General features: G+C 43.5%; 1 protein-coding gene across 35 annotated transcripts in view; it reads right to left on the bottom strand.

Annotated features, from left to right (window-relative positions):
• Positions 1-15,436, bottom strand: part of LOC144734361 (IgGFc-binding protein-like) — a 149,977-nt gene that overhangs the window by 84,570 nt on the left and 49,971 nt on the right. For all 35 annotated transcript variants that reach the window (XM_078616468.1, XM_078616471.1, XM_078616479.1 and 32 more), the window contains exons 39-48: positions 14,881-15,057; positions 14,126-14,328; positions 9,545-9,689; positions 9,182-9,214; positions 8,379-8,626; positions 7,616-7,790; positions 6,956-7,067; positions 6,539-6,636; positions 5,967-6,143; positions 5,124-5,326 (exon numbers count right to left, since the gene is read on the bottom strand). In XM_078616468.1, coding sequence (XP_078472594.1) covers positions 5,124-5,326; positions 5,967-6,143; positions 6,539-6,636; positions 6,956-7,067; positions 7,616-7,790; positions 8,379-8,626; positions 9,182-9,214; positions 9,545-9,689; positions 14,126-14,328; positions 14,881-15,057 — 1,571 coding nt within the window. The remainder of the gene's footprint in view (positions 1-5,123; positions 5,327-5,966; positions 6,144-6,538; positions 6,637-6,955; positions 7,068-7,615; positions 7,791-8,378; positions 8,627-9,181; positions 9,215-9,544; positions 9,690-14,125; positions 14,329-14,880; positions 15,058-15,436) is intronic.

Here is a 15,436-nt window from a genome sequence, read left to right as displayed (position 1 = left end):
AGGTCGAATTAGCCCTCAAACGCTTGGGACACATCCCGACAGACGTTGCTAGATCTGAAATTGCCACCATCCTTAAACATGCTAAGAAACCCATTAGTAACATCAGCAAAGACGAGCACTCTGAACTCGCAAAACTTAAATAGACAGAGGACATGGTCATCCTCTCGGCCGACAAGGGCAATGCTACTGTCATCATGGATAAAAACCACATACAACAACAAAATCCAATACCTTCTTAATGATGGCAGTTATACCAAAATCAACAAAGATCCTCCTAACAGCCTGACTACAAAAACAACAATATCATTACCAGTTACATTTCTCTATTCGAGCCAGCCAAACAGCTCTCCCTAAAACCTTCTGCTACTATACCACCCAGATTCTATGGTATTCCTAAGATCCATAAAGTAGGCACTCCACTTCGGCCCATCATTTCCACTATCAAGTCACCTACCTACAAACTGGCCCGTTTTCTGTCTGATAACTTGCTTCCATTCACTGGCAAGACGACCTCAGCAGTACATAACTCAGCTCACTTGGTCTCTCTAATCAAGGGAATTTCACTGTCCCCTGATGATTTTCTCGTCAGCTTTGATGTTGTCTCTCTGTTCACCAAGGTTCCTGTACCTGCCACCATAGCAATAATTGAAAATTACTTACTTCACCTGGAATGGTACTTTCTACAAACAAAATGAAGGTACCCTTATGGGTCCCCCCTTATCACCAGTGATAGTGAATGTTTTCATGGAGAAATTTGAAACAGATACCATCCAGACATCCACCCTACGTCCTTCCTTGTGGACGAGATATGTAGATGACAATTGCATCATTTGGCCATATGGCCGGCCAGCATTGAACCAATTTCTCAACCACATTAATTCCATACACCCATACATAAAATTCACCATGGAAGTGGAGAAGGATGGTAAGCTACCATTCCTGGATGTTTTGTTTGAGAAGAGACCTGATGGCTATTTGGGACATTCTGTCTACAGGAAAGCCACCCACACAGATTCCTATCTGAAACCTGATTCCCACCACCGTCTGGCATGTCATCAAAACACTACACCATAGGGCCCACTGCATTTCTGACCAACACCACATAGCCAGTGAACTGGAACACGTACACCAGGCTCTCAAGATGAATGGGTACTCGGACCGCATTATCCGCAAAGCTGTTTCTCCAACCATGGAGAAACAACCGCCTGAGACGCTGATCAAAACCATCACGTTACCATACATAGAAGGCGTTACCAAAAATATTTCCAAATCTTAAACAAACATAAGATCCAAGTCCGATTTAGTACAATACACAAAATCCGTGATATAATCCCATCTGTGAAGGATGTCATTCCTGACATGCAATATCCTGGAGTCTACAAACTAATTTGCACTTGTGGTGGGTGTTACATTGGGGAAACTAAACGACATATCTTGGACCGTGTTCACGAGCACAATTCAGATCTGAAACACGGCAGTACTAATACCTCTGCCGTGGCTGACCATTGCTATAACGCTGTGCGCTCTCATGATATTGTTTTTATCCGAGACCAAGGTACTCTGCAAACCGTCGGGCTACGATAAAAGGTTGGTTTATGAAGCCATCCAGATATATAAACATAGACATAACTTCAACCGAGAAGATGGATACAAATTGAGCAATCATTGTAATTATGTTCTTAGGTTTTTTTTCAGATCTGAAACACGGCAGATCTGACTTGTGCTCAAGTCAGATCTGAAACACGGCAGAACTGATTCTTCGGCCGTTGCCGATCATTGCTACAACTCGGTGGGCTCTCATGAAATTGTATTTTCCGAGACCAAGGTTCTCTGCAAACCTCCTGGCTACCATCAAAGGTTTGTACACGAAGCCATACAAATATACAAACACAGACATAATTTCAACCGTGATGATGGTTACAAACTGAGTAATCATTGGAAAGATGTGATAAACCATGCAAAAAAGATTTAACTACACTTATTTGCCAATCTTATTTGACAGACAACCATTACTGTTTTACCATGTTTAGTGGTGGTCTTCTTGTTACAGGTTGAGTCACAAATCGCACCTCTCCATAACAAAGGCTCAGCCTTTGTTATGCATCTTCTTAGGTTTTTTCGGTAAAATCACGTAGAAAGTAAAATAAAATAAAAACAAAAATCACGACGTTTCGGAGGCAACACAAGTCTCCGTCATCAGGTGGGACCGTCACAGCCAGATTAGCTGTATCAAGTGAGGCAATGATTCAAGATGTAATCCCTTAAAAGCGAGTTGAGGGGGGAGGGAGAGGGAGGGGGGAGCTCATCAGACTATGGTAGCCAATGAAAGGAACGTATCGGGAGGGAGGGGTGGCGAGGCCAAAAGAGTGGGCGATGGACGTGGAAGCGCTTGTGCGCAAGCGGCCAATTACTGCACACGCCAACACAATGGAGCGATTGTGCGCAAGCCGCCAGCCACTGCACCCGCCAACACAATGGGCAGAGAGGAGGAGGGGAGGTCTAATACACATGATAGACAAAAGAACGAAAATGATGATGGGTACAAACTTAGGGGGAGCTCATCAGACTATGGTAGCCAATGAATGGAACGTATCGGGAGGGAGGGGGGGGGCGGGGGGGGGGCGGGGGGGGGGGCGAGGCCAAAAGGGTGGGCGACGGACGTGGAAGCGCTTGTGCGCAAGCGGCCAATTACTGCACACGCCAACACAATGGAGAGAGAGGGGGAGGGGGGGTCTGATACACATGATAGACAAAAGAACGAAAATGCCCATGTTTATACCAATGCTGGCTAAACAATGAAGAGAGTACTGTTAAAATAACTGGGGATGTTAACACTCGGTAAAGTACAGTAAAATAGTGCCTGTCAGATAAGATGGTCCAAAAAATTTGTGATTAAGTCTTTTTTGCGTGGTTGATAACATCTTTCCAATGGTTACTAAGTTTGTACCCATCATCACGGTTGAAATTATGTCTGTGTTTGTATATTTGTATGGCTTCGTGTACAAACCTTTGATGGTAGCCGGGAGGTTTGCATAGAACCTTGGTCTCGGAAAAGACAATTTCATGAGAGCCCACCGAGTTGTAGCAATGATCGGCCACGGCAGAATAACCAGTTCTGCCGTGTTTCAGATCTGACTTGTGCTCGCGGACACGATCAGAAACATGACGTTTCGTTTCTCCAATGTAGCAATCACCACAAATGCAACTCAATTTGTAGACTCCAGGATACTGTAAGTCAGGAACGACATCCTTCACAGATGGAATCAGATCACGGATTTTATGCACTGTACTGAATCGGACTTGGATCTTATGTTTGTTTAGAATTTTGGAGATCTTTTTGGTCACGCCAGCTATGTATGGTAACGTGATGGTTTTGGTCGGAGTTTCATGTGGCTGTTTCTGTGTGGTGGGAGAGACAGCTTGGCGGATAGTACGGTCAGAGTATCCGTTCATCCTGAGGGCCCGATGTACATGTCTTAATTCACAAGCGCTTCCACGTCCGTCGCCCACCCTTTTGGCCTCGCCCCCCCCCCCCGCCCCCCCCCCCCTCCCGATACGTTCCATTCATTGGCTACCATAGTCTGATGAGCTCCCCCTAAGTTTGTACCCATCATCATTTTCGTTCTTTTGTCTATCATGTGTATTAGACCTCCCCTCCTCCTCTCTGCCCATTGTGTTGGCGGGTGCAGTGGCTGGCCGCTTGCGCACAATCGCTCCATTGTGTTGGCGTGTGCAGTAATTGGCCGCTTGCGCACAAGCGCTTCCACGTCCATCGCCCACTCTTTTGGCCTCGCCCCCCCTCCCTCCCGATACCTTCCTTTCATTGGCTACCATAGTCTGATGAGCTCCCCCCTCCCTCTTCCTCCCCCCTCAACTCGCTTTTAAGGGATTACATCTTGAATCATTGCCTCACTTGATACAGCTAATCTGGCTGTGACGGTCCCACCTGATGACGGAGACTTGTGTTGCCTCCGAAACGTCGTGATTTTTGTTTTTATTTTATTTTACTTTCTACGTGACTTTACCGAAAAAACCTAAGAAGATGATTCCTTGCAGTCACGAAAGCTTCAAATCTAGAATCTTTGTTATGCAGTCTATTCTTAGTCTCAAGCCTCACCTTACCATATTAATAATAAGTATGCGGCCCTTGCCCCACCACCTTCTCCAACCATTATATAAACGCAGTGGTAACTCCTGCAATCTCTCATTTACTTGATACAGCTGTCGTGGCTGTGACGGTACCACCTGAAGACGGAAGCTTGTGTTGCCTCCGAAACGTCGTGATTTTTATTTTATTTTACTTTTTAATGTTTTTACCTACGTGACTTTACCGAAGAAAAAAAAACCTAAGAATATGAATCATTGCAGTCACGAAAGCTTCAAATCTAGATGTAAGGATGTAATTTACCAGGTAAAACATTAACTGCGTTATGGTGTTGCCTTCATATGCGCATCTCCAGTTTCTTCAGCCTCCCACTCCCAGCCCCGCCCACTCCCCCCCCCCCCCCCCGGCATTTTGTTCTTGCTCGCTCCTTGATCCCTCCAGTGAGCAGCACTACTCTCCCCCTACCCCACACACCCCCTCTCTATCTCTCCTGCCTGGCTCCTCCTCACTCTCTTATCCTATATAGCCTCTTGTTACAGCAGCCCTTTTGACCACTTCAGCAATTGTTTCTTGCTGTGGTTGTTCCACCTGATAATGGATGCTTGTGTTGTGCCCAAAACGTCGTGATTTTAATTATTTTATTTTATACCTACGTGACTTTACCAAAAGAACCAAAGAGCAAAGATGACAAAATAAAAAAATTGCAAACATCTCATGTTGGTCATTCGTTGCTGTGTGTGCCAGACTGTCCCAAATGAATTTGAGATCTCAGTAATAAGTGAGATTTTCACTTATATTTTCCGTCAGGAATATTACTGGGCCGTCACTTCAGTGATGCTGAATTATAAAATATAGGAGTGACGGTGCAGTGACATCACCAGAACTCTTATGACTGTGAATTCTTTTTTTTATCATTACGGACACTTAAACTTGTTGGGCAGTACAGAACACAGGAATATGAGAGGAATCTACATGCGCAGAAATTTTTGTTTTTTCTTTGTAATTTAGTTTAGCTCACCTGATGGTAGTGGCCATTGTTATCCAGGCAACCGCACTGCTCTGTGGGGACACACTTGTCCCCAGAGAGGACAAAGCCGTCGTCACAGACACAGCCCTCCGCACATTGCTGGTTGCAGCCACCCGGGGGATTTGCGTTGCTGCAGGTGGCCGGGCACGGTGGGGCACAGCTCTCATAGTGGCTGCCAGGTTCACACGGGAATGCTGTGGGTGCCACACACAACAATAATCTTTAATAATCTTCGAATTCAAATGGTGCTTAAATACTTCAAACACTTAAAACACATTGAGCCACATATTACCTCAAACATTCAAAATGCCGTTTTACATATAGGCTTTCGTGACCAATATAATCCATAACAGGTTTTTTTTGGGTTAGATCCCGTAAATATTCAAATGTAGCTGGATATTGGCAGCTGACTCTGGGCAGCACGAGGTGACTGAGCACCAGCTTGTCATCGAAATTAGTCTGCCAGTAAGAGCAATGTTGTTATTTGTAATCCAGATCGAAAAATTGGCAGATCATTTTAGACATTTAGCAAATTTCAACAACACCATCACACAAAAGGCCACTTTGTTTAAAATGTCAGGGAATCTGTAGCATCCAATGTAAAGCAGATGGTGAGTATTCATGGATAATACACCAGCACTATTAACAATGCATCTGTCATGCAATGGAGAACCCTAATTAGGTTTGAATTTCACTTATTATATCAAAATTGCGTGGTGTATCTAGGCATCTATAGATTAGCAGATTTACGATCACATGTCCATCAAATCACAATCAAATTTAATGGCTGGGCAATCAGTGTGGCGGTGACATCACAGCAGGTGCGGCACTCACGGCAGAAGGTGTTGTTTCTCCACGTGACTATGACCCCAGCTTGGGCGCACTGGTCGGCGTAGGCCTGCAGAGCTTGGCACAACGAGCCGTGGTCCCCGTCCGTGGCACACAGGTCGAACACGCAGTTGTCGAAGAAGACTTGTGGAGGCAGCACCGCGTGGCACTCTTTGAAAGCTCCTGATTCAAGCGAGAAACACGATGTCAGTGTTAGTGGCATCGGCACATCACTCCTCTTGATGCAGCAACGGTGAAATGGTTTGTGCACTGTGCCCCCATTAATAGCAACACAACTTTGAACGCTAATTATCTGTAGAAACAATGTCATCATGGATAGCGAAAGAGTTTTGAAAAAGAATACGTGTAATAAAAATGTCTTAGCCTCTATATTTTTTAAAGTGATAATAATAATAAAAACATTATGCCAACTAGAATTGAAAGCCCATCACACAGGTTAACTTGTTGTGGGTATAGCTCCATGGAGTGGAAATGCCACAATGTCTGCAATATAATGAAGTCCATTATCATGCACAGTTACGAGTTAACAGCTGAACTTAATGGAGAGCAATACCCACCCTCAGGGTCAGTGATTATTCCACAGAACGTATCCGATTCATACAGGTTCTTGTCATTCTCATCACATGGAGGTATTTCCCCGGTATCATCTTGGCAACTGTCAACAAACAGACGCGCAGGTTACCATCACCGAGTTTGACAGAGAAAACATCACTGGTAACAAAATCACAGTCGTCATTAATCATCATCATCATGAAGATAACTCAATGTAGCCCAAACAGCTGACACAAATACAACATCAGTGGCACAACAGTCAGATATAATGTCAGCATGGGGCTCATGTTTGCCACTTCTTATCTATCTCGAATGGCTGTCAATACCAATGTCTTCCATGTGTATTATCCAGAGGCTTTTGCAATGGCACTGTTGTAATTAGCAGAAGTGCATGGAAATAATTGAGAAGAACGGATTCTCACTCATCATCAGAACTGTTGAACACTCTCCAGCTGTTTCCCAGCTCGCTTGATGAGGCCGCTGCTGACCCATCCGGCTTCAGATTGTCATCTGAACCATCTCCATTAAAGTTCCCTGTAAAACAACACAAATCGTTCCATTATTGTATTTGCAATCTAGATGGTTAACATGCAAAACATCTCTTTTTAATGGAATGCGTCAACGATTTCATTTTAGTTGGAATGTATGGCTGATAATGCTCTATGGTTGAAAATGAAGCCTGCAGTGTTTTCCAATTAATACGTGTAAAATGGACAGGTAGCTGACATTTGATCTCTTTTAGAATTGCTCCCCACAACAGAAGTACATTTTTCCAACTCGACTTCAGTGCTTGTATGCTACCACTGCAGTCACGTTTCTCTCTCTCTTAGTCACCATATGAGGTTTCCTCACTTGGCTAACTCCTCATCTGTGCTGCGAACAGCTGCCTCTCCAGGCTGTTATGTTGTCCTTGCTCAGCTGCGCTGTCGACATCCATGCATTCGTCCATTCGCCACGCTTATAAAAGGCCCTGTTCATACTCTCCTAACTGTAACCCCCGTGTCAACAACAATGACATGTTTTTTATTCTACATTGTCCAGTCAGCTGCTTATTGTGTTATTCTCCCAGGAGATCAACTCACCGCATATTCCGCACAGTTGCCCCGCGTATTCTCCAGGCACGACTATCTCCACATGGTGGTTCCCATCAAACCGAACAACCAGATTGAAATTGGTCTCGAGCACAACGTAGGATCCACTCAGTTGGATGTACACCCCGGACATGAGGAACGGTGGAGTCACGCGCAGCCCATCCACCTGTAAACAAAACACAGAGCATTTTATGTAGAGACCTCGCAGGAGGATCAATAATGCACAGTGCATTATCGTAAACTAAATATATTGTTTATTAGGCATATTTTGTCCACTATTTTTTGTAACATCAGCATATTTCCTTCGAGGAATTATGGCATAAACATCGATTGAATATTCACGTATTTTACGTCTTTCTTTAGAAGGTCAATTCCTAACTCCCCAATAAAATTTCCAAATATCAAGTTATACATATATATTCGTTTATTCACACACGAGTGAGAAAAATGAGGCGACACGCCACGGCTGCGTACATCATTTCAACAATACAAGATACAAACAAAAAGGAGGAAAAAGCGAAGGTAGCATCTTTCAAGCATCAGGCGACACCGTGGACATTGTTAAATGCGGAGTAAAACTTGTTTAAAAGGGAAGTCGCTTTAGGACAATACAATGAATAAATCACGATGAGGAACAATATGGTTATTGAGATATCACTCGAAGAGACAGTGTTGTGCCTTGTAGTGATGGCTCCTGGATGGCACGCACCGGCTCTGTGCAAATAACAATTCAAGTGTGAAGTGAAACCCTCACCAGCACCCGGCGTCCTTTGGCCAATGTGAACCTGTGGCCGTAGACATCCACGTGGACCTCCTTGACGTAAGACACGGCCGTGCTGCCGTCCCGGAACTCATTTGTTGTCTCCACGTTGAAGTGGGGCAGGGTGGAACTCTGGTTGCAAGGGATGGCTGCCGTGTAGCTGCACTCGCCCATGAAGTGGTGCGTCGTCTTGTCGAAAGTGATGTAGTGAGGGTCTCCAGTGATCACGCAGTCGCCAGGCGCTGAATAAAGAGAAAAGGATTATTTTCGAATTAACCGGAAATTATTTTTGAGACATTTTTGCCTTTGGCATGTAAATATTAAGCTTTTAAAAAATATGCACCCGTGAATATCCATGTGTTTTTATAATCAGAGTTAAAGTGTATAATTTCTTAAACGAGTGGGTGGTGCTCATTGCCATTTAACGCTTCGAAGTCAACCTCATATTGTAAAAACACAATACGGTGAATAATTTACAAGACATTTTGTCAATCCATTCATGAATGAAAGTCTCCCCACACCATGTCGATCATACGGAGTTTTTTTTTTATTAAACTTAACTACGCTGGTCACTGGGGGTTGGTGAAGTGTGGGCCCAGGATTGGTTCAAATATGAATTGCCATTGAAGTTAGTCATGGGCAGGAATTTTACTTATGTCACTGGGTCCAAATTGAAATGTGATATTCACTGCACCATGTCATCCCCTTGTAGTGTGTGGGATGTGTTAGCGTAGTGTTTGATGTGTTAATGTAGTGCGATGTATTTAGTTAACATGCTCATGATGCAACTTTCTTACGTTTTGGCGGGGTTGTTGGTGGCACTGTTGGCCCTGTTTCGACGCCAATGAAAAAAGAGAACAGATTAGTACCAAGTGCATCTGACAAAACTAAATTAGATTCTTTAAAGTGTCTCCCTGCACCAATCCTGCTTAATGACAAAAACTATTTCTAAAAGGAAGAATCTCAGAGGTCACGCGCAGGCCTTAGGGCAGAGTGTTCCAGATCTGAGGACCAAGGACCGAACAAGCCCGAGCTCCAAAGAGTTGTTGGTGACAACGTGGCCTCCAGAGAGACATGGTGTGAAACATGAATATGAAGAGCGCAACTACGATGGAACTTTTGAAAAAAGCAGAATTCGCAAACTGCAGTGAGTGGTTCACCTGAGCCATGGCAGCCCAGGATGCCGTCCTCCACACCGCAGGTCTCGTCGTCCTCACAGACCCAGGCCCCACAGTTCACATTGCCAGGATTGACACAGATGCAGCGCTGGCTGCAGTCCTGCGACTCAAACCAGCTCTCACCGATCTGAGACACACAACACGCACGCGTTACCTCCATTGCACTCTCTAACGCAGACCACACTGTCATAAAGTAATCTCTGAACCAGTCCTCAGCTCATTTTCACCAGTTCTCGTGGAGCAGGGTGAAGAAGAGTGGTTAAACAATCTCCATGCTTGACACGGTGATATACACAGCATGGAGATGCCTTCATTATATGAATATATATATTTGAAAATATATATTTTGTATAATTCCGATTAGATCCATATTCCTGAACCCATTGCCTGCTTACAGTAGGTTAAATGGGTTGCTTTAAGATTTCAGGAATTTGCAACAAAAAGATACCTGTACTCATCAATACTTGGGAACGAGAAGAAATTGTCAAACAATAAGTTTGTTATGGTGTATTAAAATTTACAAACAAAAGCTGTAATAAAAGACGTGAAATAAGATTAAATAAAGATGAGAAACTAGATTTGAAGTTTTCGTGACTGCAGGGATCCATACTCTTTGGATCTTTCGGTAAAGTCTCGTAAGTATAAAATAAAATAAATTACATCACGACGTTTCGGGTGCAACACAAGCGTCCGTCATCAGGTGGGACAGCACTTTTCCCCACTTCAAAATTGTTTCTTGCTGTGGTTGTCCCACCTGATGACGGACGCTTGTGTTGCACCCGAAACGTCGTGATGTAATTTATTTTATTTTATACCTACGAGACTTTACCGAAAGATCCAAAGAGTATGGATCCCTGCAGTCACAAAAACTTCAAATCTAGATTGAACCGCCTCAACGGGGAGGGTTTTCACACATCTGTTAGAGCTTTTAACAGACAACGAGACAAGAAGGCTCAACTAATCGAGTTGCTAACCTTCCTCAAGAGATGCCATGATAACAAGGTAATACCGATCGCAATTACAATCACATCTGCTTGCTGTCACTTATCCTAACGCTAAACGGATCTTGTTTAAAGCCAGCCTATCACTAATCTCAGGGAGAATAAGATTGCTCCGATTTGACAAAACTCTCTTACAATCATACTTAATATTAACAGAAAATTTCCACTTCAGATTAGGACCATTTAGATAACATGACAGTCTCCTCTGCTACTTCAATGTCAACCAAATGTAAAGTTAACTTTATCGCTAAATTCAACCTCCTGTCAAAAAAGAAGCCAGATCCACACGTTAAAAAGTTAGATGTTAACAAGATTGTCATCAATCAGAGGAACACCCCAATTTCCAACAGCCTAAAATCGGGTCTAGCGAAAAGGTAGAATTTAGCAGTCACTCTTAACATCCCAGTGGATGATATAATCCCCTAGGTCGAATTAGCCCTCAAAGGCTTGGGACACATCCCGACAGACGTTGCTAGATCTGAAATTGCCACCATCCTTAAACATGCTAAGAAACCCATTAGTAACATCAGCAAAGACGAGCACTCTGAACTCGCAAAACTTAAATAGACAGAGGACATGGTCATCCTCTCGGCCGACAAGGGCAATGCTACTGTCATCATGGATAAAAACCACATACAACAACAAAATCCAATACCTTCTTAATGATGGCAGTTATACCAAAATCAACAAAGATCCTCCTAACAGCCTGACTACAAAAACAACAATATCATTACCAGTTACATTTCTCTATTCGAGCCAGCCAAACAGCTCTCCCTAAAACCTTCTGCTACTATACCACCCAGATTCTATGGTATTCCTAAGATCCATAAAGTAGGCACTCCACTTCGGCCCATCATTTCCACTATCAAGTCACCTACCTACAAACTGGCCCGTTTTCTGTCTGATAACTTGCTTCCATTCACTGCCAAGACGACCTCAGCAGTACATAACTCAGCTCACTTGGTCTCTCTAATCAAGGGAATTTCACTGTCCCCTGATGATTTTCTCGTCAGCTTTGATGTTGTCTCTCTGTTCACCAAGGTTCCTGTACCTGCCACCATAGCAATAATTGAAAATTACTTACTTCACCTGGAATGGTACTTTCTACAAACAAAATGAAGGTACCCTTATGGGTCCCCCCTTATCACCAGTGATAGTGAATGTTTTCATGGAGAAATTTGAAACAGATACCATCCAGACATCCACCCTACGTCCTTCCTTGTGGACGAGATATGTAGATGACAATTGCATCATTTGGCCATATGGCCGGCCAGCATTGAACCGATTTCTCAACCACATTAATTCCATACACCCATACATAAAATTCACCATGGAAGTGGAGAAGGATGGTAAGCTACCATTCCTGGATGTTTTGTTTGAGAAGAGACCTGATGGCTATTTGGGACATTCTGTCTACAGGAAAGCCACCCACACAGATTCCTATCTGAAACCTGATTCCCACCACCGTTTGGCATGTCATCAAAACACTACACCATAGGGCCCACTGCATTTCTGACCAACACCACATAGCCAGTGAACTGGAACACGTACACCAGGCTCTCAAGATGAATGGGTACTCGGACCGCATTATCCGAAAAGCTGTTTCTCCAACCATGGAGAAACAACCGCCTGAGACGCTGATCAAAACCATCACGTTACCATACATAGAAGGCGTTACCAAAAATATTTCCAAATCTTAAACAAACATAAGATCCAAGTCCGATTTAGTACAATACACAAAATCCGTGATATAATCCCATCTGTGAAGGATGTCATTCCTGACATGCAATATCCTGGAGTCTACAAACTAATTTGCACTTGTGGTGGGTGTTACATTGGGGAAACTAAACGACATATCTTGGACCGTGTTCACGAGCACAATTCAGATCTGAAACACGGCAGTACTAATACCTCTGCCGTGGCTGACCATTGCTATAACGCTGTGCGCTCTCATGATATTGTTTTTATCCGAGACCAAGGTACTCTGCAAACCGTCGGGCTACGATAAAAGGTTGGTTTATGAAGCCATCCAGATATATAAACATAGACATAACTTCAACCGAGAAGATGGATACAAATTGAGCAATCATTGTAATTATGTTCTTAGGTTTTTTTTCAGATCTGAAACACGGCAGATCTGACTTGTGCTCAAGTCAGATCTGAAACACGGCAGAACTGATTCTTCGGCCGTTGCCGATCATTGCTACAACTCGGTGGGCTCTCATGAAATTGTATTTTCCGAGACCAAGGTTCTCTGCAAACCTCCTGGCTACCATCAAAGGTTTGTACACGAAGCCATACAAATATACAAACACAGACATAATTTCAACCGTGATGACGGTTACAAACTGAGTAATCATTGGAAAGATGTGATTAACCATGCAAAAAAGATTTAACTACACTTATTTGCCAATCTTATTTGACAGACAACCATTACTGTTTTACCATGTTTAGTGGTGGTCTTCTTGTTACAGGTTGAGTCACAAATCGCACCTCTCCATAACAAAGGCTCAGCCTTTGTTATGCAGTCTATTCTTAGTCTCAAGCCTCACCTTACCATATTAATAATAAGTATGCGGCCCTTGCCCCACCACCTTCTCCAACCATTATATAAACGCAGTGGTAACTCCTGCAATCTCTCATTTACTTGATACAGCTGTCGTGGCTGTGACGGTACCACCTGAAGACGGAAGCTTGTGTTGCCTCCGAAACGTCGTGATTTTTATTTTTATTTTATTTTACTTTTTAATGTTTTTACCTACGTGACTTTACCGAAGAAAAAAAAACCTAAGAATATGAATCATTGCAGTCACGAAAGCTTCAAATCTAGATGTAAGGATGTTATTTACCAGGTAAAACATTAACTGCGTTATGGTGTTGCCTTCATATGCGCATCTCCAGTTTCTTCAGCCTCCCACTCCCAGCCCCGCCCACTCCCCCCCCCCCCCCGGCATTTTGTTCTTGCTCGCTCCTTGATCCCTCCAGTGAGCAGCACTACTCTCCCCCTACCCCACACACCCCCTCTCTATCTCTCCTGCCTGGCTCCTCCTCACTCTCTTATCCTATATAGCCTCTTGTTACAGCAGCCCTTTTGACCACTTCAGCAATTGTTTCTTGCTGTGGTTGTTCCACCTGATAATGGATGCTTGTGTTGTGCCCAAAACGTCGTGATTTTAATTATTTTATTTTATACCTACGTGACTTTACCAAAAGAACCAAAGAGCAAAGATGACAAAATAAAAAAATTGCAAACATCTCATGTTGGTCATTCGTTGCTGTGTGTGCCAGACTGTCCCAAATGAATTTGAGATCTCAGTAATAAGTGAGATTTTCACTTATATTTTCCGTCAGGAATATTACTGGGCCGTCACTTCAGTGATGCTGTATTATAAAATATAGGAGTGACGGTGCAGTGACATCACCAGAACTCTTATGACTGTGAATTCTTTTTTTTATCATTACGGACACTTAAACTTGTTGGGCAGTACAGAACACAGGAATATGAGAGGAATCTACATGCGCAGAAATTTTTGTTTTTTCTTTGTAATTTAGTTTAGCTCACCTGATGGTAGTGGCCATTGTTATCCAGGCAACCGCACTGCTCTGTGGGGACACACTTGTCCCCAGAGAGGACAAAGCCGTCGTCACAGACACAGCCCTCCGCACATTGCTGGTTGCAGCCACCCGGGGGATTTGCGTTGCTGCAGGTGGCCGGGCACGGTGGGGCACAGCTCTCATAGTGGCTGCCAGGTTCACACGGGAATGCTGTGGGTGCCACACACAACAATAATCTTTAATAATCTTCGAATTCAAATGGTGCTTAAATACTTCAAACACTTAAAACACATTGAGCCACATATTACCTCAAACATTCAAAATGCCGTTTTACATATAGGCTTTCGTGACCAATATAATCCATAACAGGTTTTTTTTGGGTTAGATCCCGTAAATATTCAAATGTAGCTGGATATTGGCAGCTGACTCTGGGCAGCACGAGGTGACTGAGCACCAGCTTGTCATCGAAATTAGTCTGCCAGTAAGAGCAATGTTGTTATTTGTAATCCAGATCGAGAAATTGGCAGATCATTTTAGACATTTAGCAAATTTCAACAACACCATCACACAAAAGGCCACTTTGTTTAAAATGTCAGGGAATCTGTAGCATCCAATGTAAAGCAGATGGTGAGTATTCATGGATAATACACCAGCACTATTATAGATTAGCAGATTTACGATCACATGTCCATCAAATCACAATCAAATTTAATGGCTGGGCAATCAGTGTGGCGGTGACATCACAGCAGGTGCGGCACTCACGGCAGAAGGTGTTGTTTCTCCACGTGACTATGACCCCAGCTTGGGCGCACTGGTCGGCGTAGGCCTGCAGAGCTTGGCACAACGAGCCGTGGTCCCCGTCCATGGCACACAGGTCGAACACGCAGTTGTCGAAGAAGACTTGTGGAGGCAGCACCGCGTGGCACTCTTTGAAAGCTCCTGATTCAAGCGAGAAACACGATGTCAGTGTTAGTGGCATCGGCACATCACTCCTCTTGATGCAGCAACGGTGAAATGGTTTGTGCACTGTGCCCCCATTAATAGCAACACAACTTTGAACGCTAATTATCTGTAGAAACAATGTCATCATAGATAGCGAAAGAGTTTTGAAAAAGAATACGTGTAATAAAAATGTCTTAGCCTCTATATTTTTGAAAGTGATAATAATAATAAAAACATTATGCCAACTAGAATTGAAAGCCCATCACACAGGTTAACTTGTTGTGGGTATAGCTCCATGGAGTGGAAATGCCACAATGTCTGCAATATAATGAAGTCCATTATCATGCACAGTTACGAGTTAACAGCTGAACTTAAT

Source organism: Lampetra planeri, chromosome 51, assembly GCF_965212315.1.
Source record: "Lampetra planeri chromosome 51, kcLamPlan1.2.h2, whole genome shotgun sequence".
Classification (NCBI taxonomy): Eukaryota; Metazoa; Chordata; class Hyperoartia; order Petromyzontiformes; family Petromyzontidae; genus Lampetra; species Lampetra planeri.
The sequence above is the reverse complement of the archived record's forward strand: the minus strand, read 5'-3'. Positions and strand labels throughout refer to the sequence as shown.